Source organism: Vicia villosa, linkage group LG6 (genome assembly GCF_029867415.1).
Source record: "Vicia villosa cultivar HV-30 ecotype Madison, WI linkage group LG6, Vvil1.0, whole genome shotgun sequence".
Lineage (NCBI taxonomy): Eukaryota > Viridiplantae > Streptophyta > Magnoliopsida > Fabales > Fabaceae > Vicia > Vicia villosa.
This window is the reverse complement of record NC_081185.1, coordinates 11,757,720-11,782,069: the sequence shown is the minus strand read 5'-3', so window position 1 is coordinate 11,782,069 and position 24,350 is coordinate 11,757,720. Positions and strand designations below refer to the sequence as shown.

The window sequence follows — 24,350 nt, the reverse complement described above, 5'->3', positions numbered from 1 at the left end:
ACGAAAGTCCAATAACAAATGACACATGTGTGTAGACTTCAATGATCTCAATATTGCCTGCCCCAAGGACCCATATTCGCTATCAGACATTGATCGTCTAGTCGACGGATCCTTAGTACAAACTAATTATCTCATTTGTCAAGTATTGAAGAAGCCTGACCTAACGGGAATGATGGTATCTTGATCGTGTCATACCCCAAAATTTACCTCCCACACTTTTCTCATAACAAAAACAAGGTTCAAATCTCAAGGCATGGCTCATTCACATAATCCAGATAATCCACAGTCAACTGATCCAAATTGAAAGGTTAATCATAATCAAGGCATGATCCAAACTTTAACCATTGGGCAAATATCAAGTATGGGGTGCATAACCATCATTTGATCAAGAATTGATCATGATTCCATTAATAGAAACTCAGAGATGAACAAAGATGAAAAGGTTCAAATTAGGGTTTCTTAGGAGAAAGTCAACCCAACTTTGACTGGGCATAACTTTCACATGGAACATCAGAAATTCCCCACTCAAAGCCTATTTTGAAGGAAATTGGATTCTCTACAACTTTGTCTCTCACAAGCCAAGGCTAAAAATGCTTCATTTAAGAGATACAAAGCAAAAGATTACAGGTCATTTTCAGGCATCCTTCAAAAGTAGTTTTTTCCCAAAGAGGATATGATCAAGATAAAAGTTCCAAATGAAAAATATATTCCAAAGTGGCTTGTAGAGGACCTCTTGAGGTTTCCAAAAAGTCTTAGAAATCCCTCATAGCTTAAATATTGAGTGAGATATGATCAATCAAAGTTGGGAGATTTTGAGGGACCAAATGTAAAAAAGGAGGGTTTCAAAAGTGAAATTCTTACATATGGGCCTACATTTTATGACCCATACTCGGTCCACAAGCTATACAAAACATATGCCATGAATTATATCATTTTTATTTGATTTTACATAATTTTATTTCATTTAAAATTAATTTTTAATGATTTTAATTAAATGGAGAATCAAATATTTGGTAGAAAATATGTTTTGATTATTTTTTTAATCAGTATTAATGCTCAAATATGATCTATTTTCGTGCCAAAGTGATATGGAAAAGATTGACACAAGATTGGGACCAAAATAGAAACTTATTATTCAAGAAGCAAATCAAATTTCTCAATCATGGCAAGATTGGATTCAAGAGATGTTTGGGCTTTTTTCTAAACCTAAATCACTCCCTATAAGTAGAGGAGGTCGTGCACATGAATAAGGGTTGAAAAATCTGCAGAGGAGAGCACTTGCAAGAACCAAAAAAAGGCTCCAAGAACTCAAAATCGGTTTCGAGGAATTTGGTCCTTTCAACGAGAATTGAAGGTTGCAAAAGATTCAGAGAAGGATTCTGAACGTGTCTGGATACTTACTCTACATCAGCACCCCCAGAAATTTCTCCATTTAACTCAGGTAAGTCGCTTCCAAAACTTGTTCGATCTGAATGATTCATGCATCTATGTTAGAAATTGATTGCATATTTAGGTTTGTTTTGATGTTGTGAACGTTTTTGGATTGATTGTTGGGAGTTTATGTGTCTGGAAAGTGCTTTGCCATTAGAGTCAGTTTCGAGTTCTAGGGTTTTCGATTTAGGGCTTTTAATTAGAAGTAAAATCAAGGCCTAATAATGGTATAGATGAGTTCGCATGATGGAAAAGAAGGGAATGAACAGGTCGCGAAACGTTTACGTGTCATGGAGTCTTAATCGCTATTTCCCAGGTCAGTTAGCTACGAATGAGATTCGTCGTTAAATCGTAGCAAAATATGCAGGGGTTTTGGGGACGATGATGATGTGTCCCCAGGGCATTGGCTAATTCAAATCTTGGCGCGCGTTTTATTCCGATATGAGTCCACCTTTGCTTATGTTGTATTGCGTGTGTATTTTAAACAACATGCGTGCGTAGTTGCGTTGGTAAGGCATAGTTGACCTAAGGGGCGTGGGTTCAACACCCAGCTCCAACATGTTTTTTTCTGTGAATTTCTAATAGATCCGGTGCGTCTCCAGGTATAACTCGCATCATACACCCTCAGATCTAAACCATGGGATCTCCATTAACTCTGATCCTACGTCCCAGATTTAGCCTCCCATGCTATAAACCTCAAACCAACCACATTAAATCTTAGCCTAATTAACTCTTTCCATTTAATTAATATAATTGTTTTTTTATTAATTCTTTTATATAATTAATTATGTATAACAATTATTTTTGTAAATAAAAAATATTATTTGACATTATTATTAAAAATTATAATTTGTTATTCGTGCCGATTAAATCGATTAATCGCTATGGTTAACAATATTTTTAATTAAAATGTTATTTAATTAAATAAAATATGATTTCTATTATTTGGTTAAATGGTTGCAACTATTTTATTAGTTGTGATGATTAACCGTTTTTCCCTCGATTTAATTTGTTATTCTTTTTTAACCGAATCAATCGGTTACGAGGGGTAACAATGCATATAAAACTCCATAAAAATTATTAAAATATACCTCAATTCATTATTAGTGATAATCGAATCAATCGATTAAAATTGGTAGTGATGCAAATTTCAAATCTTTTAACCATGGTGATCAAACCTATTGATCATTGCGGTTAATAGTGCCAAATCAGGGTTGTACGCCCTAAATCCTAATAATTCTAAATTCCATTCAAAACTACAATTACAAACCCAAACTGCGATAGGCTGACCAAAAAGCCTCTAAAAAACCATATCAAATCAAATTCCAACTCTAAATGGCGTACAACCCTTCCCGAACTACGTAGACTCTGATCCTCCCTAAGGAGGTACGTAGGCACTTGGCAACAAGGCGAGTCCCCCTCTTCAAAATCTCAATCATGTCTTAAAATTCTGTTTGCCACATTTCTCCCTAATTTTCTGCCATGCAACCCTAATCTTTGATTGTTAGCCTTTAGGAAAGGGCTGAGGGTGCCTCATACCTTCCCTCAGCCTGATTATAATAACTTACCCTCAATCTCTTATTTGTGTAGGGTTTCCTATTCGCCCTTCAGAATAGGTGGCGACTCTCTAAGTATAATTTTTAGGCAGGTTGCTACAGATCGAATAACTCGGAATATGACATCTAGAATGTTTCGAGGGGGATCATTAAATCTCAAGCCCTAGTCGACTTTGTAGCCGAACTTAACTCACCCATCAAGGAAGGTCCACCTTCAGAATGGGCGTTATCCATAGACGCCGCCTCCAATGTAAAGAGAAGTAGAACAATAATAGTGCTTGAAGGACTGAGAGATATAGTTATCGAGCAGACGTTGAAGTTTGAGTTCACCGCCAACAATAATCAAGTAAAGTACAAGGCTTTCACCGTCGGTATGGTCCTTACCTTGGAACAAGAGCTACCAAATTAAAATCCAAAAGTGATTCTCTGCTGGTAGCTAACCAAGTCTCGGGACAATATCAGGCAAAAGAGTCAAGCTGGCAAAATATATGCAACAGATACGAAATTTATCCTCATGTTTCTTCTCCTTTAAAGTAGAACATGTCCCATACGAACAAAACTTAAAGCCGGATCTCTGGTTGAAACTACCCTCCTCGAAGGTTACGGGATAGTTTTGGTATAATAAGTGGTATGCCATTATTTATATATTGGAATTTCCACCCGCACTAGAACAAAATCAAAGGATTTATTTGTTCAAAAAGAGAACTCCAAAAACTCCCCCACAATGACACCACAAACGGATCAAAGTTTGACAAGCACTGGCCCTGCACTCCACTAGTTCAAATTTTACTAACAAACCCATTCTCTATGACCAAGACCCAACCCACACTTTAGTCTGTAACACTAAGACCATTTACAATGGTTGAAAAACTCAACACCCACTTTTTCAACTCCCAACACTCCACATCATTTTCTCTTTCTTCCACCTAATAACTCAACACCCATTCAACTTTTACCCTCTCCAATGGTTTTTCACTCAACACCCTACCCCACCACTTTTTATTTTCATATTCTTATTTAAATTTTATTTTTATTTTTATGATTACATAAAATTACAATTATCGATTAAAATTAAATTAAAATAATAAATACTTAATAATTTATTTTTTAATTTTTTGTAATAAAAACAAAATTTATTTAAATAATTGGATACGATATAAATCATCTTAAATTAATTTAAAATACAACACACAATTAACGTAATTAGTACGTTACAAATAATTTAAAATGCAATACAACACACAAGTAACGTAATTAGTACGATACAAATAATTTAAAATGCAATACAACACACAAATAATTCAATCACGGAACATTCCAAACTTTGTCCATATGTGCTTCACTAGATCGGCTTGCAATTCTTGATGAACATTTGGATCACGGAACTCTGATCTAGCACGCACATGATTTGCAAAAGCGGGTAACACCTCGGTCGAGTATGGTTGTGGTGCACTAGATCCACTTTCCCCAGATTGCTCAAAATCGGTCCAACGTTGAGAATATGAATCTCGTTCATCCTCAACAATCATATTATGTAATATGATGCATGACCTCATGATGATACCCAAATCAGCTATGTCCCACAAGCGAGCTGGTTCACGGATGATTTTAAATCGAGCTTGGAGCACTCCAAATGCACGTTCGATGTCCTTCCGACATCCCTCCTGAAATTTTGCAAATAATTTATCGGGTTCACTTTGAGGAAGTCTAATTGATTTGACGAAAGTTGGATAAGAAGGGTAGATACCATCAGCTAGATAGTATGCCATATTATATGGACGTTGATTCACAAAGAAATTCACACTTGGAGCCTTTCCCTGTTCCACGTCATCAAACACTGGTGACCGGTCTAGAACGTTTATATCGTTCAACGTTCCCGAACATCCAAAAAAGGCATGCCAGATCCATAGGTCATGAGATGCAACTGCTTCAAGAATAACTGTGGTGGTTCCCTTATCCCCTCTAGTAAATTGTCCTTCCCATGCTTTAGGACAATTTTTCCACTCCCAGTGCATGCAGTCAATACTCCCAATCATCCCTGGGAACCCCCGCATTTCACTAACATGCAGTATTCTTTGCAGGTCATCTTGGGTTGGTGCTCTCAGATACACTTGCTCGTACAAGCGTATGATTCCTTTACAGAATCTACGTAAGCACTCCAATGCTGTAGTACCTCCTATTTTGATGTACTCATCGACCGCATCTGCTGCCACACCATATGCTAACATTCGCATTGCTGTGGTACATTTTGCTAAGGGTGATATACCTTCTTTATTGGCTGCATCAACTCGCTGGGTGAAGTAGTTATCACTACTTGAAAGGTCCCCAACGATTCGAAGGAAAACATTTTTTTTCATCCGGTACCGACGACGAAACATTGCATCGTCATATGTAGGCTCATTGGCAAAGTAGTCGTCAATTAGTCTTTGGTTTGCCGCTACATGATCTCTATTGAGATATTTTCTACTACGAGGTGCATTATCTTCCGATATTTTGTTTCTACGCTCTCTAAATCGATTGACTATATAATTTTCTTCAATTTCACGATTTTGATTGTAGGCTGCGATATCAAAATGATATTGTGATGGATCCATTTTTTTGTGATATTGGAGGTAGATTGGATGGGATTTGGGATATTGGTACATAAATGGATGTATGAGTCCCTATATATAAATGGATGTGGGTGGTGGACCACTGACGGATTCGAAATAATTTATTGTATAGAGTTAATTATTAGATAAGGAATAGATTCGAATTGGGTGGTGGACCACTGACGGATTCGAAATAATTTATTGTATAGAGTTAATTATCAGATAAGGAATAGATTCGAATTGGGTGGTGGACCACTGACGGATTCGAAATAATTTATTGTATAGAGTTAATTATCAGATAAGGAATATATTCGAATTGGGTGGTGGACCACTGACGGATTCGAAATAATTCATTGTATAGAGTTAATTATCAGATAAGGAATAATTAAAGCAAACAATACACTGGCATATTGAAACAACAATAATTAAAGCAAACACTACACTTGCATATTGAAACAACAATAATTAAAGCAAACACTACACTGGCATATTGAAACAACAATAATTAAAGCAAACACAACACTGGCATATTGAAACAACAATAATTAAAGCAAACACAACACTGACAAATACTTCATTGAAATTAATTATCAAACAGTTCTGCCTCCAACTTTTTCAACAGCCGGTTCTTCCGGTCATCTAGATGCTCTTCGGAAGTTAGCTTTAGATACATCTTCATTTTCTTGGTTTTAGTCTTTTCCAAGGCTATATTGTTAGCCTGCTGTTGCATCAAGGCTATGTTGTCCAATCGTTCAAGCTCTTTCGTCTTGAATTCTTTGTATTCAGCCCATTCTTTGTCCACCACCTCCGAGGCATATTCCTTGCTTTTCTTTTTACCCTTTTTTTTAGCTGCCTCCCTTCCTATAGGACGAGCACTGGATTCTGCAGTGTTTGAGCCACATGCATCACTCTCACGAGATCTCTTAGATCCACTACTTCCTGAGCCAATATTTCCTCCTACTTGACTACCATAACGTGGTTGATCACGGAGAGCGTGCCATTCTTCCATTAAAGTGAATCTAACATTCTTCCCACATGCATATAATTCCTGCGCTTTTGCCAAAACATCATTCTCCAACCAACCACTTCCTTGCATACGCTTAGCGCCATCATAAGCGCCAATCCATTTACCCAACACTTTGTTCATATAATTAAAACGGTTTCGGCATGCAGGTCCATCACGCGGAGGATCGAATGAGCAATGCTCATTACAATACTCAGCAATTTTACCCCAATATGTTTCACCTTTCTGGTTTCTCCCGACAACACTGCTTGTTCCAAATTTAATCCACCCACTAATTAGCACCAAATTTTGTTCAGTGTTCCATGCTGGTTGTTGAGTTTTCCTGCTCTTAGGAGTTGAATCCTCTGAATTCGGACCGACTTCATTAGAAACTATCATGCCACCAATAGTTAGTTGTGTTGAAAACTCGGGAAATTCAGGTACACCACCACTTGGAAAATTTGCATTCGCCATTGTCACATAACCATTAAACGGGGGGTGTTTGAGATGGATTTCTCGGCATAGATCCATAATATGTTTGAAAGTTTGGAACAGAGGATGACTGGTTGAAATTTGGTGGAAAACCAAAATTAGGTATGTTTTGAGGATGTTGGTTGGAAAATTGATTTGGATTTTGATAATAGTTGGGATTTTGATAATTGTTGGGATTTGGAAAATTGTTGGGATTTTGGTTAAATGGAAAATTAGCAGAATTTTGAGTGTTAAAATGATTATTGGGATCCATTTCACTAAAAAAAGACACTTAACTTCAAAATAAACACTAATAATAAAATTAAGATAGTGAAAAACTTGATTTTTTTTTCTGTGTCCAAATCAAATGAACCAAGTCTCTATTTATAGAGAAAAAAAATCATGAATTTTGGTAAAAAAAATAAATAAATTAATTTGCAACGAAATAATTGAGTTCAAAGTATTAAATGGATAAAAATCTGGTCAGCCAATCAAGCACAGCCACATGGCTGCACTTATCCCTTTTCTCTTTCTCTCTCCGCGTGGATTAAGACCCACTCTCTCAATGAGGCGCTGCCACGTCATGCCCTCGGTCAGATTAAATGGTGTTGAGTTTTCTCAACATCTCTCTCCTCCAACACACACTCAACACTACATTACACACCCCATTGCACATGATTTTGTGGTGTTGACTTTAAATAACTCTACCATTGCACATGGTCTAAGATTGCACTGCCGCTGCATACACTTGTGATCAGATCCTTAAACAGTTCCTTGAGCACTCTTACAAACCTTTTATTCGAAGAAGCTTTTGGGGGACAAGTACCATTGAGATACACAATTTGACTATCAATTAGATTTGACGTTTAGCCAATTCCAATATTCCATAAATTCCTTTCGATTTATTCAAACACTTGCTCCAATGTAACTTCTTTGCTGTTGAAGTTTTTATCATTTCTAAATGCTCCAAAGAGAAACAAACTACATGACCCTTAATTTGATGTTATGCAATCATCTACTCATAAGTGATTGCATATTTTAAAATTATAGAAGACTGTGAATACTAAATACCATATTTAATTTTTCTTATATAATTGTAAAAAAAAAAAAAACAATATAATAATAAAACAAGATAATATAAATAAGAAGAAACAGAAGTGCACGATGAGCAGTTGAAACCCTAATGAACCCAAGCCACTGTTGTCTCCTCTCTAAACCACCGCCGCTAGCAGTCCGACCACACCGTCCATTCCCTCCCACAGCCAGAATTCAACCCATTCTCAACCCTAATTCTTCAGTTCTTCCTCAAATTGAATCTGTTTCCGATTCATTTGATTTTCAAATTTCTCAACAACGAGATACAGGTATGGATAACAACAATCCTTCCCCAAAGAGTGATAAATCACTCAAGAGAAAACGGAAGTCGAGCAAGAAGAAGAAGAAGGAAGCAACCGCTCAAGAGAATAATGTTTTGAACTGTAACGTGGTTTGTGAGCTTGAAAAGTCTGCCGCAAGTAAGTAGTCACACTTTTTTGAACTATTTTATGGTACATTGAATTGATGGATTCGGAATTTGAAACGAATTAGGGTTTTATCGATGCTCCGATGAAAACCTAACTCTGTAAATTGTGGGATTTGTGAAATGCTGGGCTGGATTATGAAATTGATTGTTGTTATATATATTCAATTGGTCTGTTGATTCTATGATTGCGAATGATGTTTTTATGATTTGTTGAATATGTATGCTTGGTTGATTGTTGCTTTTGATGGAATGGTATGGATTAATCCTTTGACAAATGTGTTTTTATGATGATGATAATGAGAAAAAGGATTAGAAAGGATAGTTGGTATGGATAGTCCATTTTGGCCATGTTTGTATCAAATGAAACTATAATGGTTTTTGATCGATGATTGTTGGGTGGCTGTTTGAGATGAGCCATGTGTTTCACATGAGCTATGTGCTCCCTATTGATGGGTTTTGTATATCTCACGGTTTTTTTGCTTTGTATGAGCCATATGTATGAGATGAGCAATGTGTTCCACATTTATTTACCCAAGATGAGAGCTATATGTGGGAGATGAGTGAGCCATGTGTTCCTTTGTTATTTACCCAAAAGAGCTATGTGCTCCTTATCGACGGGTCCTTTATCTCATGGTTATTTACCCAGGACAAGCCATATGTATGAGACGAGCCATATTTTCAATTGTTATTTACCCAGGATGAGCTATGTGCTGCTATCAAGTGTTTGGCCCTATATCTCACGGTTATATTTATATACCCATGACGAGCAATATGTATGAGACAAGACGAGCCATGTGTTGCGTAGTTATTGCCCAGGATGAGCTATGTGCTCCCTTTCGATTGGTTGGTTCTATATCACATTTATATACCCCAGATGAGCCATATGTATGAGACAAGCTACGTGTTCCATAGTTATTTACCCAGGATGAGCTATGTGCTCCCTATTGATTGGTTGGTCGTATATCTCACGATTATATTTTCAAGATGAGCAACATGTCTGAGACGAGCCATGTGTCCCATAGTTATTTACCCAGGCTGAGCTATGTGCTCCCTATTGATGGTTCTTATATCTCACAATCACTTGCCCGGAATGTCCCATATGTGAAAGATGAGCCATGTGTCCCTTTGTGTTATTTACCCAATATGAGCTATGTGCTCCATATTGATGGTTCTTGTATCGTAAGGTTATTTACCCAAGATGAGCTATGTGCTCCATATGGATGGGTCTCGTAGTCTACGTATATGAGCTATGTGCTCCATATTGATGGTTCTTGTATCTCATGGTTATTTACCCAAGATGAGCTATGTGCTCCATATGGATATGTCCAATAGTTCATGGTTATTTACCCAGAAATTGAGCTGTGTGCTCCACATGGATGGATCTCGTAGTCTACAAAATATTTACGTAGATACGAACTATATGCTCCAGAAAGATAAGTCTCATGCCTCAACCAAATAAACTTCTAGCTCCTCAAAAACAAGCTTGATTACCCACATGAGATGCGCCGGTGGTCCATAGATTTCCATACTATCATCTTCTGTGAAGTGATAACTTATACCATTCCAATATGATGAGGCAGATCGGATTCCATGGCATTGAGTAATTATTTTTATTATAAAATGATTTGAACGATAATTGAGAATTGATGATGGTATTTGAATTAATTATGAGATGTCAGTATGTTAATTATACTGTTCTACTTTGATGTAAATGATTTTGAGTTGTTATGACTACTATTATTTTTAAAAGAATGCCAATATTTTTGTCAACTTTTTCTGTTTCCGCGCTGTTTGGAAACAACACTTTTTCAAACTGATTTTTAAAATTTTGGTGTACTTATTGAGATTATAAACCTCAGTAGTAATGTTGTCTTGAACTATTGGAAAAAGACACTTTGAACATACTGAGGAGCCTTTTGATGGGTGGTAAGTTTATTTATTTCGGGTTTGTTTAAAAACCATCAAGTTTTGGTTATTCTTGCATATCATTATTGTCTGTTTTTTTATTTTTTTATGATTCGGACTATTATTTATCTTCTGCTAAATGCTTACTTTAATAATTTCCCACTTTTTTTTGAACTATTTAAACCCAATGTAACCGAGGCATTACAATTCATGTACTAACGAAATGCAAAAATGATCGATTACTGATGAAGAAGACAGGCCAAAGGATTTGCCAATTCCTTCCATTGGAAAATCTGTTGGATGTTCGAAGAAGAAGCTTCTTATTCTTGACCTTAATGGGATTCTTGCTGACGTAGTTGCACACCCTTTCCCAAAGAAAATAAAAAGAGATGCAATGATAGGAAAGAAAGCATGTGAGTAATTATTGTTTTCCTTTTCTATTTTTCACTGAATGAAGTATTTTTTTCAAGAAACCAATAAACTTTCTCTGTTAATTGGATTTTATTTCATTTCAGTATTCAAGAGGCCTTTTTGTGCTTCGTTTCTGAACTTTTGCTTCGAGAAATTTGATGTGGCTGTGTGGTCTTCAAGAATGGAGTACTCTTCTTCAACTTTGTTTTATATAAATTCATTCAACAATATATCACTCAACAACTATCTTTTCTCACTTTGTCTGCATTTATGTTTCAGTAGCTACCCTTTTTGCAACGATTTATTCTACGGTGAGCAATTAATTATCCGTTGCTTATATTAACTCCTGGATTTTATGATTTTGTAGGAAAAATGTCAACAGTATTGTTAATCATTTGATGGGAAACAAGAGGCAGAGGTTGATTTTCTGTTGGGTGAGCACTAGCACTTTATCCATTTGCTTTGAATTTTCAAAATAATAACTCTTGTTTTCCTTAGTTTTCACATAACTTGTCATCTAGCGAAGCTATTTTGGTGTATAGAGGCACTCTCTAATATATCCGCCCCGCCTTGTTTTTTTGTGGGCGCGGGCATGAATATAATATTTTGTAATTTATAGGCTTTAAAGGTGCCGTGTTCGTAGATTCGTCCTGCCCGCCCTCATTTTTTCTCGGGGCGGGTCAAGGTTTTAGGCCTGCAGCCTCACCATATCTGCCCCATTCTTTTGTTGACTTTATGGGGCAAGCATGCCTGTTTGCCACCCCTATTAGGAACTAACCTGTTTTTCAATTGTACATCTATACTTCAATTTCATGGTGTATCGCCGTTTTTTTGGATTCTAAATTTATATATATGATTGTCTCTTTTTTGGATTTCTTATCGATTGATGGTTTCACTGTTTTTCGTCTAACCTGTTTTTTTTCTTTTGTTGAAATTACTTCAAAACTTTGGTGTACTTTCATCTCATCTGTGCCTATTCTTGACAGTACATTTCACAATGTACTAATACAAATATCAAAACTCTTGGCGACAAGCGCAAGCCAATTGTTTTCAAGGATCTGAGTAGAGTTTGGGATAAGTATGATCCTAATCTTCCTTGGGAGAAGGGATACTACAATGAATCAAATACGTTGCTTTTAGATGACTCTCCCTACAAGGGTTTACTCAATCCTGTAAATTAACCAACTCTTTCTTTTATCAATTTTCGATTTAGATTTTCAGCTACCATATATAGTGACATGTCCTAACTCATGTTTAATGTTTCATAAATTATTGCAGCCATACAATTCAATATATCCGCCATCATTCAGTTGTCGACAACTTAACGACAAGTCACTAGGTATGTTACAGAATGACCTATTTATTTGTATGGTCAGAAAGTTTTACTTGATTATGCTTATGCTATAATGATTTGTGTCAGCTGTTGGAGGTGATCTACGAAAGTATCTGGAGCGATTAGCAGAGGCTGAAAATGTGCCGAAGTTCGTAGAGCAGAATCCATTTGGTCAAAAACAAATCAGCGAGACAAGCGAATCATGGAGCTTCTACTGCGATGTACTTCAGTCGCTTAAACCTAAAAAGTGAGAATCACGTGCCCTCTCAACTGGAATATCAATTTTGAAGAATTTGAGACAGCTCTTTGATTAGCTCTAACTCTAATCAATAATACATAACTGTGTATTTTTGCATGATTGCATTTAAGGGCACTCTGTTCTAGTTTATTACTGTTGTATTTTAATTTATGATTACCCCCTTTTGGATAAATTTCTAGAGTTGAAGTATTTAAAAAATTCTTGTTAGTTAGAATTTTGTTGAAAAATGCAGACATGAATTTGCTAGATTTTTTGTGGTGCTGTTTATCTTTTAGAGTATGTTTAAAATAAGTATATAAATGTGTTAAATAAATTTGAAATTAGTTATATGTAGGGACTAATTTTTCTTTTATGTATCTTATATTAAAGAATGACGCATGTAAAGACTGATAGTATTTTAAACTGACAAATAATTAAAAATATAGAAATGAATTTTTGAGAAGTTGGTCTAATACAATTTTGAGCTCCAATCTAATTTACTTTCATTCGGTTATGAATGTGATACTAAGTTATTTCAAATACAAATTAAAGAGAAATTGTAAACAAAGGAAAGCTGTAATAATTATTTTCAACTTTTAATTATTTTTTGTAAAGTTGTTGATTTATAAATATGAATAATTATTTATATTAATATATAAATATAAATAAATGAATTTAAGTGGAATATAAATATTTTTTAAGTATTACTACTTCTGACCCAAATTATAAGATAAATGATGCAGGACTTTATAAAAATATCTTTCAATAATTACATTAAAAAAAAAGTAAAAGAGAAATAAAAAGTTGAAGGTATATTAAAGAAAAAGTCATTAATGATATATTGAAATTGTAAAATATTTATAATTTGGGATAATTATTTTTGACAAATTGACTTATAATTTAGAAAAGAGAGTATTATTTCAAAAACTTACTTAAGTTTGAAACTATTTAAATTATTTTTTGTAAAACTACATTTTTTTTTTAAAGTTATAATTTTGATTATATTTTAATAATAATATATATTTATATTACAAAGATTTTTAAAGTTAGTCTTTTAGTTTATTAAAAACAAACTTTATTTTTTTTAAAATTTTAAAACTCACATTTAAAAAAAAAAAAAGAATTTTGTAAAACTAAAACAAATGTTCAATAAGTGATTCAGAATCTTTCAATTCTTAATTCAATGCTTATTTATTTAATAAATGCAATGAAATTGACCATTCCACTGTAAAATTGGTGTTATTTCCATTCTAATCTAAAAGCTTACTCAATATTTATAATTATGGCCATAATATAATGATATGTTATTGTACATTTAGATATACTAGAACTGAGGCTACACTTATTGTTTCTCTCTGCACCATTAAGCTTACCTCATATGACATTGTAAAGTGCATAATTACAGCTAGTGAAAAAGATTTTCAATCACAGAAGAAAATCGCATCAAGCTTACCTCACTCACTGGCCTGAAATGTAGTAAATACAACATCATTGATTCTCTAACATGTAAGGACACTTAATGTGTCTAATAAAGAAGATGATTTTTGTTGGTATGATACAACTAGTTTATCATGTTTCAAGTTTAATTACCATTTCGATCTTCTTGCGACTATTATTATTTTTTAATTTAACTAACAAAATTCAAAGATGATTTCAAGAAGATTAAGATTTATGCATAAAACTAATAAATAAATAAAAAAAACATTTTAGTGACATTTTTTTGTCGCTAAATTGATAATTAAATGTCAATGTTTTACGTCATTTGTCATATTTGCGAAAATTGATGCTGTTATTGTCTAACAAGAAATCACCAGTAGTGTTTCAAGTCAATTTGAGCCTTTCTTTCTTGCTCCTGAAGTCAATTTGAATTTCATTGTGGTGATTCTCAAATGACAAGACTTTCTCCTGAAGGCAAAGCATGATTTATTCTACTCTTGTTTAGTCTTTAGAATCTTCAAATTCTTATCCAAAATGAACATAGGACAACAAACCACCTTTGTTTTTCAAGCTTGTTAAAATAGTCTTCATGTTGAACCCTCATTTACATGCATTTAAATTGAGATGTACATTTTGTTGAGAATCAAGTGTGAGGAAAAAGTCTCACATTCGTTAGAAAAGGAAAGATTGGACACTTTATAAGTGAGAGTACCCACACACTTATTACCTAAGGCTATGTTTGGGAGTTTGGAGGGGAGGGAAAGGAAGAATTTCAAAAATTAATTTTTTTTAAAAATATAGAGAAAATTTTAACATTTTTTGAAAAAAAGATTTTGTTTAGAATGATAAAATAATGTTTATCATTAATGTATATTTACTTTTTGAAATACTATAACAACAAAAATTATATTTGATCATTTTGTCTAAGCCCTCCAAAACCCTCCAAAGCCTTCTTTTAATATAAATTTTGAGTTCCCCCAAATTAGGGGGGTTTTTGGTGTTATGAAGAAAATCAAATCCTCCAAAATCCTCCAAATTAAAACCTTTCTATTCTTTTCCCCCAATCCTTCCTATTTTTCAAAGCCCTCCCCTCCCTTCTCCTCCAAACTCCCAAACATAGCCTTAAGGTTTTAGGTGGACAAGTGGTGTGTCTCTCACAAAGTGTGTCCCAAGTGTAGCATGCTCCCTCTTTGACCCCTTCCCAAGTTGCCTCCAACAGTAGTATCATGAGCCTTTGGTTCGAGAAAGGGACCGACTTACTTGTAGTTGAAGAAAGTCAACAGATACACGTGAATGTGGAAGAGAGAGCTTTCACATGAAGGAGAACATCTTATAAACTCACACTTGAGGGAGTTACCTCCAACAAAATTGACTTCAACTAAATCAAATGAAAGAAGCATTGGATAATGATTTGATCTCAACTTGATTAAAGTATTGCACACCACAAAATAGCACATGTCTAACCAACTAAAGTTACAAACCACTCTATCAAATCTTTTCGAGTTTGTATTTGAAACTCCACATAAAATATTTTCCAACCAAACATTATGATGTGATAACAAAAATTTATTTATTTATTTATAGTTAAACAGGGGGATCTCCAACATCCTAAGTACACTAAAAAAAAAGAAATTACAAAGCCGAATGGACATAAAATCTAATTCAACAAAAAAAAAATTCAAATGAGTGGAACGAAACACCCTTAAAAGACAAAGTAATTGTAATATAGAACAAATAATTCTGCGTCACTTGCTCAATTCAGTGAACCAACATGTGAGTACGGAGTTGAATTGAAAATATTGCTCAATTCAGTGAACCAACATGTGAGTACGGAGTTGAATTGAAAATAAAAAATAAGTATGTGAGGTACCAAATACAGACTCAGAACTTCGAAAACAACATATGAACATGGCCGCCAACAAAGTAACAAGTCCACACACCAACAATTTATTGTGATAACAACAACAAACTTAAGACTATTTATAATTAATAAGTCTAAATTCAATCACGAATGATTGAATCATATTAAAGAACAACTCCAAATGCCTAAACACGGTGGACACAAAATTGAAAAAAATTTAAAATCTGTAGAACTCAACAAATTTGAAATCGAACGAGAAAAATAAAGTATAAAAAAGAAAATCACCAATCAGAACCAACATTTTGGCAACACGATGACAAAAGTATAATGGCGACATAAAGGCGAAAGATGATTTGAGATACTAGAGAGACAAGGCTAGAGAAACTATAATATACTTGAGCGTGAACACCAAGAACAAATAATTAAAAAATTAATGACAATATTAGAGAACGACCCAAACAAATTTTAAAGAAACAAACAACCATTGCCAAACGACATTGTGGCTTCACCGATTCTTTGATAACAAGGAGGCCACAAACTTCACAGACAACTAGAGACCACCCGTGCGATGTCATGCTCATAAAAAAATCTAGTTAGGAGGTGGTGGTGCGAGTGATTAACACGATTATGACACCACCTATAACTCCACCAATGAATATATGACAAGTTAGGCTATTACTGACAAACTTAGTATAAATATATGATACTATACCCGTCCCTAAATATAAGATACAGTAGATAAAATTATGCTAATTAATAACGTTGATTAGAGTATTAAAATTATTGATTATTTGTACAATTTTCTAAACTTATCCTTAGGAGAGAGAAATAAATGATTTTTATACATGAGTATTTACTATTAATTGAAGAAAAAGATGTGATATAGTTAAGGGTGTGTTTCGGAAAAAATAATTAATGCACTTTGAAAGTTGAAAAAAGTTCTTATAAAAAGGTACTCCCTCCGCCCTTATTTATAAGCAAATATTCTTTTTTTAGGTTCATTGAGTAATGAATGTATCCGGCCTTATATAGTAGACCAGATACATTCATTACTCAATGAACCTAAAAAAAGAATCTTTGCTTATAAATAAGGTCGAGGGAGTACAAGAAAAAACTCGAGAGGGTCTTATAATTAAGGACAAAGATTAGGAGTGTAATCGGATCGGTTTGGACCGGTTTTTGGTCAAAAAATTGTCCGAACCGATGATATCTCCATCGATTTAGTTTGGTTCGGTTTTTAACATTTTCAAAAATGGAACCAAACCAAACTAATCGATTTGGTTCGGTTTGGTTTAGTTCAGTTGATCGGTTTATGATATTTTTTTCAAACATTATATTCATCATTGTGTTGTTTGGTGTATTTTATACTATCATTTTTTAAAATAACACATTTTATGTAATTTATTACAAGTTGATCTTAATTTATACAAAACAAGGATATGATTTCTATTGCATCATGAAATAAGTTCTCTATCAAATATAAAAGTTGACATTTAACATCAGAAATTTGGGAAGGAATTTGAAAGCTTAACAAATAGAACACAACAAAACACACACACACACACACACACACACACACACACACACACACACACATCAATTAACATGTTTCACACCTCAAACACACATAAAAAACTATTTTGTAACAAAACTGGAATGAATTTTTTGAAGAAGAAGAAACGAAAAAGGTAAAAACAAAATATGAAAAATAATAAAGAGAACTTGAACACGAAGAAGAAGACTATAATATATCAGGCAGTAGAACTGCAGTTCAGTGAAATAAAGTTTTTTTGACTTATGGTTTCTACTTTCTATATTTTGGAGTTTGATTCTAGATACGTGTTTTACTTAAAGGAAAGAAGTGTAAACAATGATGAAGAATTTCTATATTTTGGAGTTTGGTTCTAGATGCATGTTTTGCTTAACGGAAAGAAGTGTAAACAAAGATGAAGAATTATTGTACTGATACAAAATTTGGGATTAATGATGACTGGAATAAAAATTTTATAGCGTAATCATATCCATTGGTTCAGTTCATCGGTTTGGCGGTTCTTAAAAACTAAAACCGAGAACCAAACCAAACAACACCGGTTTTCATTAGTTTGGTTCGGTTTTTGAACCGAACCACAAACAATTGGTTTTATTTTGGTTTAGTTTGGTTTGAATTGTTGGTTTAATTGGTTATTTCTGACCCGCTTACACCCTTAACAAAGATAGTAGTAGTTTATAAGAGATAATTTAATTAATTGGATTTGTAATATTTGCTAGATTTAGCACTTGAATTAATTTATAAATATAAAATTATATAAAAAATATATTTAATCATTATTTATTTATTTTATTTTAAGATAACTAAAATACATAAAAAGTAAAAAATATTAAAATTTAAACTATAAACTATTTCAATTAATACTACTATATTAATTCTAGTAAAAATAATATATTAAATGAATTAACTATTTTTAATCAAGTTCCATGTTGGCAAAAATCTTAGAGACAGACATTTAGAACACTTTTCACTTCCCCACTTTGTCCTTTGAACTGAATTGTAAGATACTTTTCGTTTCACCCATAAAAACTGTTCCAATTTTCAACTAAAAAAAACACCGAAAAACCAAAGGTCAATGCTATATCTTTATTCAATTTAACTTTTCTTTTCTCTATTTATTTTCTTTGTGCTCAAGTCACGAATCACTAAATTCACACACTTCTTCGGTATCTTACTCTCTAATTTCTTCAATTCTGTTTGATCAGTTTTTTTGTTTTATGTGTGATTGTGATGTTTTTGTTTACAGAATTCAGAAAATGGGTTTGGGTGTACCAAAGGTGATGAATACTTGTAGTGAAGAAGTTGTAACAAAATTATCAGTTGATGATGAAAAACAAGATGAGGAAAACAAGTTATGCATTTCTTCGATTCGATGTTCGAGGAAGAAGAAGCTTCTTGTTCTTGATATTAATGGACTTCTTGCTGACATTGTTTCTCCACCTCCAAAGAATGTTGCACGAGATGCAACCATTTCCAGAAAAGCAGGTAAGAAATAACATTATTATTAGTATTATGATAAAACAAATTAATTGAATATAATCACACGTGTATGTGTCTGAGTCAGTGTCATGTTAGATCAGACACATTTTTAATTTGAAGTGTTGGACTTGGATGACAACTGACGAGTATAATTGAATGTAATCACATGTGTCTGTGTCGTGCTGAGACCAGACACATTACAATTGAGTGACAGTGTAATAGTTTTCGCGGCACAATGACGGTGTATATGAACTGAATCTATGATGGACTAATTTATTTTTAATGATTGGATTGATTTTTCAGTATTCAAGAGACCTTTTTATCTTGAGTTTCTGAACTTCTGCTTTGAGATATTTGATGTGGCTCTGTGGTCTTCAAGATTGAAGTATTATTCTTCAACTTAATCCTTCTGTTCTATAAAATGTCATTGAATTAATTTGTTGTCGCTTATTGACGAATGCGTTTTGATGATTTTGCAGAAAATATGTTGATAGGGTTGTTGATCATTTGATGGGAGACATGAAACAAAAGTTGATTTTCTGTTGGGTAAGTACTAATCACTTCTTCATCTATTTTGTATATTACCACGAAAATGGCCCCGACAAAACAATATAATAAGGCGACGATAGTGTTATTTACCGTTTTAATACTGAGAAAAAAAATTGTAGACGAAATGCTGTTACGACCGTTAAAACGCTGTTACGGCCACGAAAGACCATTATAGCACCATTACGGACGCGGAAATTTCAAAATATAAAAATTATGGTTAATTCACACTGCAACGATCGCAATCAGTAACACATCATCTACACAGACATAAACCACAAAAATCTTTACGCAACCACAACACGACCACCGGCCGAAATCGTGAAAGCTTTTATGCGACAGTGACTTCTTATTTAAAACCTTTGAGATATGTCTGCATTAATTTTTACATTGGTTTACATTCATCTCATTCTACATGTTGTTCTTGACAGGATCTGTCACATTGTACAGAAACATGTTTCAGAACACTTGAAAACAGACACAAACCACTTGTTTTTAAGGATTTAAAGAAAATTTGGGACAAATATGATCCTAATCTTCCTTGGGATAAAGGATATTACAATGAGTCAAACACATTGCTTTTGGATGATTCTCCCTACAAGGCATTGCTCAATCCGGTAAATAAACCGACTTTTTTTTCTTTTGGTTTTTTTTGTTGTCTCTCTTTTTCATTGTTATCTTCAACTAACTTATGTTTAATGTTTTGATTAAAATTGTTGTAGTCTTACAATTCAATCTTTCCCCATACATACAGTTATCAGAATCACAATGACATTTCACTAGGTATGATACAAAATGACCTATATATTTGTATAGATAGATTGTTTTTCGGCTTGATTTCGTTTGTTTTAGTAGCAATAGCTAGAAAAGCATAACAAAACTTAAATATCGACGAAGAAATATTTGTAAAACTGTTTGAACGAGCTTATGAAAACAACTTATTATGAAATATTCATAAGTCGTTTTCTGCTTATTTTCATAAATTCTCCAAGATGGGTCTTACGTGTTCATCACGTATTTTATAAGTGCTTAAATACGTTGTTTATCCAATACGTGTCTGAAGGGTGTACTCATTTTTGTCAGGTGCCGGAGGCAATCTACGACGATATCTGGATGGAGTGGCAAATGCTGAAAATATGGTGAAGTATGTAGAACAGCATCCATTTGGTCAAGAACGGATTAATGAAAGAAGTGATTCTTGGAAATTCTACCTCAATGTTATCAATAGTCTTACAGTTTGTCAACATGAAAATTGAAAATATGGTTGTATATCAGATTTCCTTCTTTTAGTATGATTTTTTTTGTTTTTGAACTAAATTTACAAAAGATGAATGAAGTTGCTGGATTTGTTGTGATTAGTGTAACATATATTGAGCCATCATTTTTGTTGACAGAAAAGAGATTTTGATGGATTATTAATGAATTAATAAATTGTTAGTGAAATAATTAGTTGTTTGGACTAATCCTTTCATTTAAATTTAAATTTATTCGATCCATCAATTTTGTCACTCTAAATGCGGATGATTAAATAGTTTTCATTTTCCTATTTTCTATAGGTCTTTATTATCCCCTTACTTTTTTTTAATTATTGTTTTGGCACTTTTACATTTATTACTAAACATAAGTAAATTAGTTTGAAAAAGAGAAATTATGACTTATTTTATAAAATTATCATTATAAAATGGTATGGAAAATATAAATTAAAATAACAAAAATAAACTGAGTGATAATTATTTAAAGGTATAATAAGAAAATTAATTAATTTGGAACAAGTCTTTATCTTCAAGTGATTGTGATGATGAGAAACTTTGTTCTGATATGAAACTCATGTTCACAATAGATATGAAATTTTTTGCACGATCGCTTGATGATGGTGTTGATTGGAATTTCATGACAAACTTTGGTGTGATTGGTATCTTGATGTTATGGTCCAATATGGTAGGGGTGGTACCTACAAATACTTTGAGACTTAGTTACTAGAGGTAGGAGGGATTTTTAGATTTAACAAAGGTGTACTTTGATTATTGATAGTGCTTAACTTATATAGTTTTGAAGTTGTGTTATTGGGCTTGGATCACCTGAATGTTGGTTAGTTCTTGTAATGTGGTTGTCTTATTAGACCATTTTTCCATGTAGGAACTATAGTCCCAAGCCTTAGCTGAGGTAGTCAGGTAGTGGCTTGAGTCTGGTGTCTCACCGGGGTCGTGGGTTGCACATGGAGTCAAGTTACGATTTGAATCTAACGTTTCCTGATTATAAATTCTTTAGTGGGCTATTGTAAATAGTATTTTCAATATTAATGATTGGTTTGATGATGAAGTTGACTTTGAACATAGTATTTTTGGCTTTCATGTGTTTGTTTATATGTTGGCGTAGCAAATGACACATGACTCATCAAGGTTGAGCTTTGATCATGCTGTCTTTGGTTTTATCAACATCTTATCATCTTTGAGAATAAGTCGTTGGTCAGGACGTAAATGTCCCCTTCTCCGTTCTAAGGATTAGTCCTTGATTTGAGGTGAATGAGATAAATACGCATTGATTTTGATGACTAGATGAGAAATAAGGGTACTGTGAGGATGTTGATAGTGTCGTTCAAACAAACGTAGGAGCTTAAAAAGGTGTCCTACTTTTTGGATTTGAGAGTTACAACTCTCACTCAACCATTCGTAAAAGCTTGGAGGGGGAGTCCAAATTTCTATCGTACATGACATAAATATATACTAGTTCCAAATAAAAAATCATTAGTCAATACATATATATGTTTATTAGCTGATAGGAAGCTAAATTGTTTCAATATATTTTGATCAAACTTAGCCGGACATGAATCCATATTGGTAGAACATGTGGTTCCTTTGTCTTTGGAATAAAAAGTGTTAAGGAAATCCTCATCGAAACAAAAAGTCTGGTGATGGAGCTTAATTTCTTAAGTTGTTTGGTCCTTTCTCGTCGCACCTAAAGAGTTAAGCGAAAGAGTTGACTATGCTGTTTATTGAGGCTATTCTTAACTCTTAATTATATGCAATAAGTCGGATAATTTGAAAATCACTATCTAATTTTAACAAAATCACTATTTTTTGTTATGGTGTGTCATGTTGTACAAATATTTAAATCATTATCTAATTTTAACAAAATCACTATTTTTTGTTATGGTGTGTCATGTTGTACAAATATTTAAATCATTATCTAATAATCGACAAGATCATGTGTGCATTGTGTAAGAATCACAAAATTAATAATGTAACATCATGTATTAAAAGTAAAGCAAAGTAGTTGTCATTTACCTTAGCCGATATATGATTTCCATTGAGCATTTCAAAAATAAGAAACATTAGTTATAATCAATGATCTCTATTTACAGTTATCAAACATCATCACCAAAATTATAATTATGAGATAAATAGAATGCTTGTGCTTATCTTTTAGGTTGGTAGCATTTTTTACGAGTCTTCCTTGCAATGTTAATCTTTGAGGCTTGTACTATAATGAAGGTCTGTAGTACTATATATATATATATATATATATATATATATATATATATATATATATATATATATATATATATATATATATATATATATATATATATATATATATATATATATATATATATATATATATATTAATCTTTGAAACATTCCTTGGCAAACGTGTGTTCCTGTTTTCATCTTTGAAGGAGGTCGCAGTAGACTATCTGTTATTGGAGGCTGCATATCTTTGAGAACTAGATATGGTTGTGTTTAGTCTGAAGACCAGTTTTATGGAGGTTCATTTACCATAGATTTTTGTCAAATCCAAATAGATAGTATTGGAATACGGTAAAATGAATTTTAAGGTATCTTCGTGGTACTACTTATGTGAGGTTTTGCTTTGGAGGAGATAAGACAACTATATAGGGGTACTTTGACTATAATATGGTTAGAGACAATGATCATTTTGGGATATATGATTAAATTTGAAGGGGGAGCTGAAGTGTGAAGCATTGTCTTCTACAGAGGTAGAGTTCATTGCTATTAGTGAAGTACGCAAAGATATGATATGGTTGAAGAATTGTTTGCTGGAGTTTGGGTTTGTTCAAGAAAAATATGTGTTATTTGTTGATAATTAAAGAGCTATTTATCTTGGTAAGAATCCGATATTTCACAATAGGTCCAAACACATTGATGTGAGATATCATTGGGTACACAATGTTTTGGATGCTAAGTTGTTTGAGTTAGCTAAAGTTCATACAAACGATAATGGTTGTGATATCGCTTATTTGGTGATTTCCTCGACATAGTTGTAAGAGGGAGATTTATTGGGTTTGGACTCCCTTCATATTTAGAGACCAAATATGTTAGCCCATTTGTGTCTCACTTATTTAAGTGGAGAGAGAGAGAGAGAGAGAGAGAGAGAGAGAGAGAGAGAGAGAGAGAGAGAGAGAGAGAGAAGAAGGCACATAAACCAGCTTTCAAAAGAGAGAAAAGAGGAGAGAAACATATTCTCATTTTTCTGTAACCAGTCTTAGTACATTGGTAACTTTAGATTCGTTAATTGTTGGATCAATTTAATTTTTGGAGAAAAGGTTTGCAACACCTGTGTCTGCCGTTTGATTATTCAAATTTTCAAAATAAAGTCTGAGTTGAGAGATATTGGCTTCTGACGAAAGCTTTAGATTTGGGTATTTTTTCAGTTTCTTGTTTCTGATTTGTAATCTAGTTTGCATTATTATTTTACTATTGTTAGCACTAGTTTGTGAATCGCTTTGAGACTATTTTGTACCCTTATTTGATTATAGTGGATCTATTTCTTTGGTATGGATGACCCAAGGTTTTTTTACTCTCACATTGAGGATTTCCACGTTAAAATATCAGTGTTCTCTAGTGCCTATATTTGTTCTATTTGCTGTCACATAGTAGTTGATCCTCAGAGGTTCTTACAAATTTATGGAATTTTATATTTGCTGAGTATTGGTTTATTATTGTGTGTCAATTTCCCATCAGAGTGAGAATAGAGCTCTTGGTTAGGGGCTATTTTA

General features: G+C 33.4%; 2 protein-coding genes and 1 pseudogene across 4 annotated transcripts; 2 read left to right on the top strand and 1 right to left on the bottom strand.

The window, feature by feature from the left end:
* Positions 1-4,225: 4,225 nt before the first annotated feature.
* Positions 4,226-7,326, bottom strand: LOC131611232 (uncharacterized; annotated as a pseudogene).
* Positions 7,327-8,206: 880 nt separating this feature from the next.
* On the top strand, positions 8,207-12,730 carry LOC131608905 (uncharacterized). Of its 2 annotated transcripts, none has more exons than XM_058880488.1 (7): positions 8,207-8,566; positions 10,734-10,892; positions 10,995-11,076; positions 11,258-11,324; positions 11,877-12,062; positions 12,169-12,229; positions 12,311-12,730. In XM_058880488.1, the coding sequence occupies exons 1-7, from the start codon at positions 8,236-8,238 to the stop codon at positions 12,472-12,474; spliced, it is 1,050 nt and encodes a 349-aa protein (XP_058736471.1). In that variant the 5' UTR covers positions 8,207-8,235; the 3' UTR covers positions 12,475-12,730. The 2 variants fall into 2 exon arrangements, with proteins under 2 accessions (XP_058736471.1, XP_058736470.1); XM_058880487.1 differs by having other exon boundaries at positions 10,731-10,892.
* A 5,570-nt stretch (positions 12,731-18,300) lies between these two features.
* On the top strand, positions 18,301-20,736 carry LOC131611231 (uncharacterized). 2 transcript variants are annotated; one of them, XM_058883320.1, is made up of 7 exons: positions 18,301-18,379; positions 18,555-18,793; positions 19,091-19,172; positions 19,267-19,333; positions 19,765-19,950; positions 20,056-20,116; positions 20,417-20,736. In XM_058883320.1, the coding sequence occupies exons 2-7, from the start codon at positions 18,565-18,567 to the stop codon at positions 20,587-20,589; spliced, it is 798 nt and encodes a 265-aa protein (XP_058739303.1). In that variant the 5' UTR covers positions 18,301-18,379; positions 18,555-18,564; the 3' UTR covers positions 20,590-20,736. The 2 variants fall into 2 exon arrangements, with proteins under 2 accessions (XP_058739303.1, XP_058739302.1); XM_058883319.1 differs by lacking the exon at positions 18,301-18,379 and having other exon boundaries at positions 18,460-18,793.
* The last annotated feature ends 3,614 nt before the right edge of the window (positions 20,737-24,350 follow it).

Excerpts from the sequence above, each read along its gene's own strand:
- LOC131608905 (XM_058880487.1), top strand. The coding sequence starts at position 8,236 with ATGAACCCAAGCCACTGTTGTCTCCTCTCTAAACCACCGCCGCTAGCA. Across the intron at positions 8,567-10,730 it reads GCTTGAAAAGTCTGCCGCAA|AAGACAGGCCAAAGGATTTG; the intron begins GTAAGTAGTCAC and ends TTACTGATGAAG. Across the intron at positions 10,893-10,994 it reads AATGATAGGAAAGAAAGCAT|TATTCAAGAGGCCTTTTTGT; the intron begins GTGAGTAATTAT and ends ATTTCATTTCAG.
- LOC131611231 (XM_058883319.1), top strand. The coding sequence starts at position 18,526 with ATGTGTGATTGTGATGTTTTTGTTTACAGAATTCAGAAAATGGGTTTG. Across the intron at positions 19,334-19,764 it reads AAAAGTTGATTTTCTGTTGG|GATCTGTCACATTGTACAGA; the intron begins GTAAGTACTAAT and ends TGTTCTTGACAG. Across the intron at positions 20,117-20,416 it reads TCACAATGACATTTCACTAG|GTGCCGGAGGCAATCTACGA; the intron begins GTATGATACAAA and ends CATTTTTGTCAG.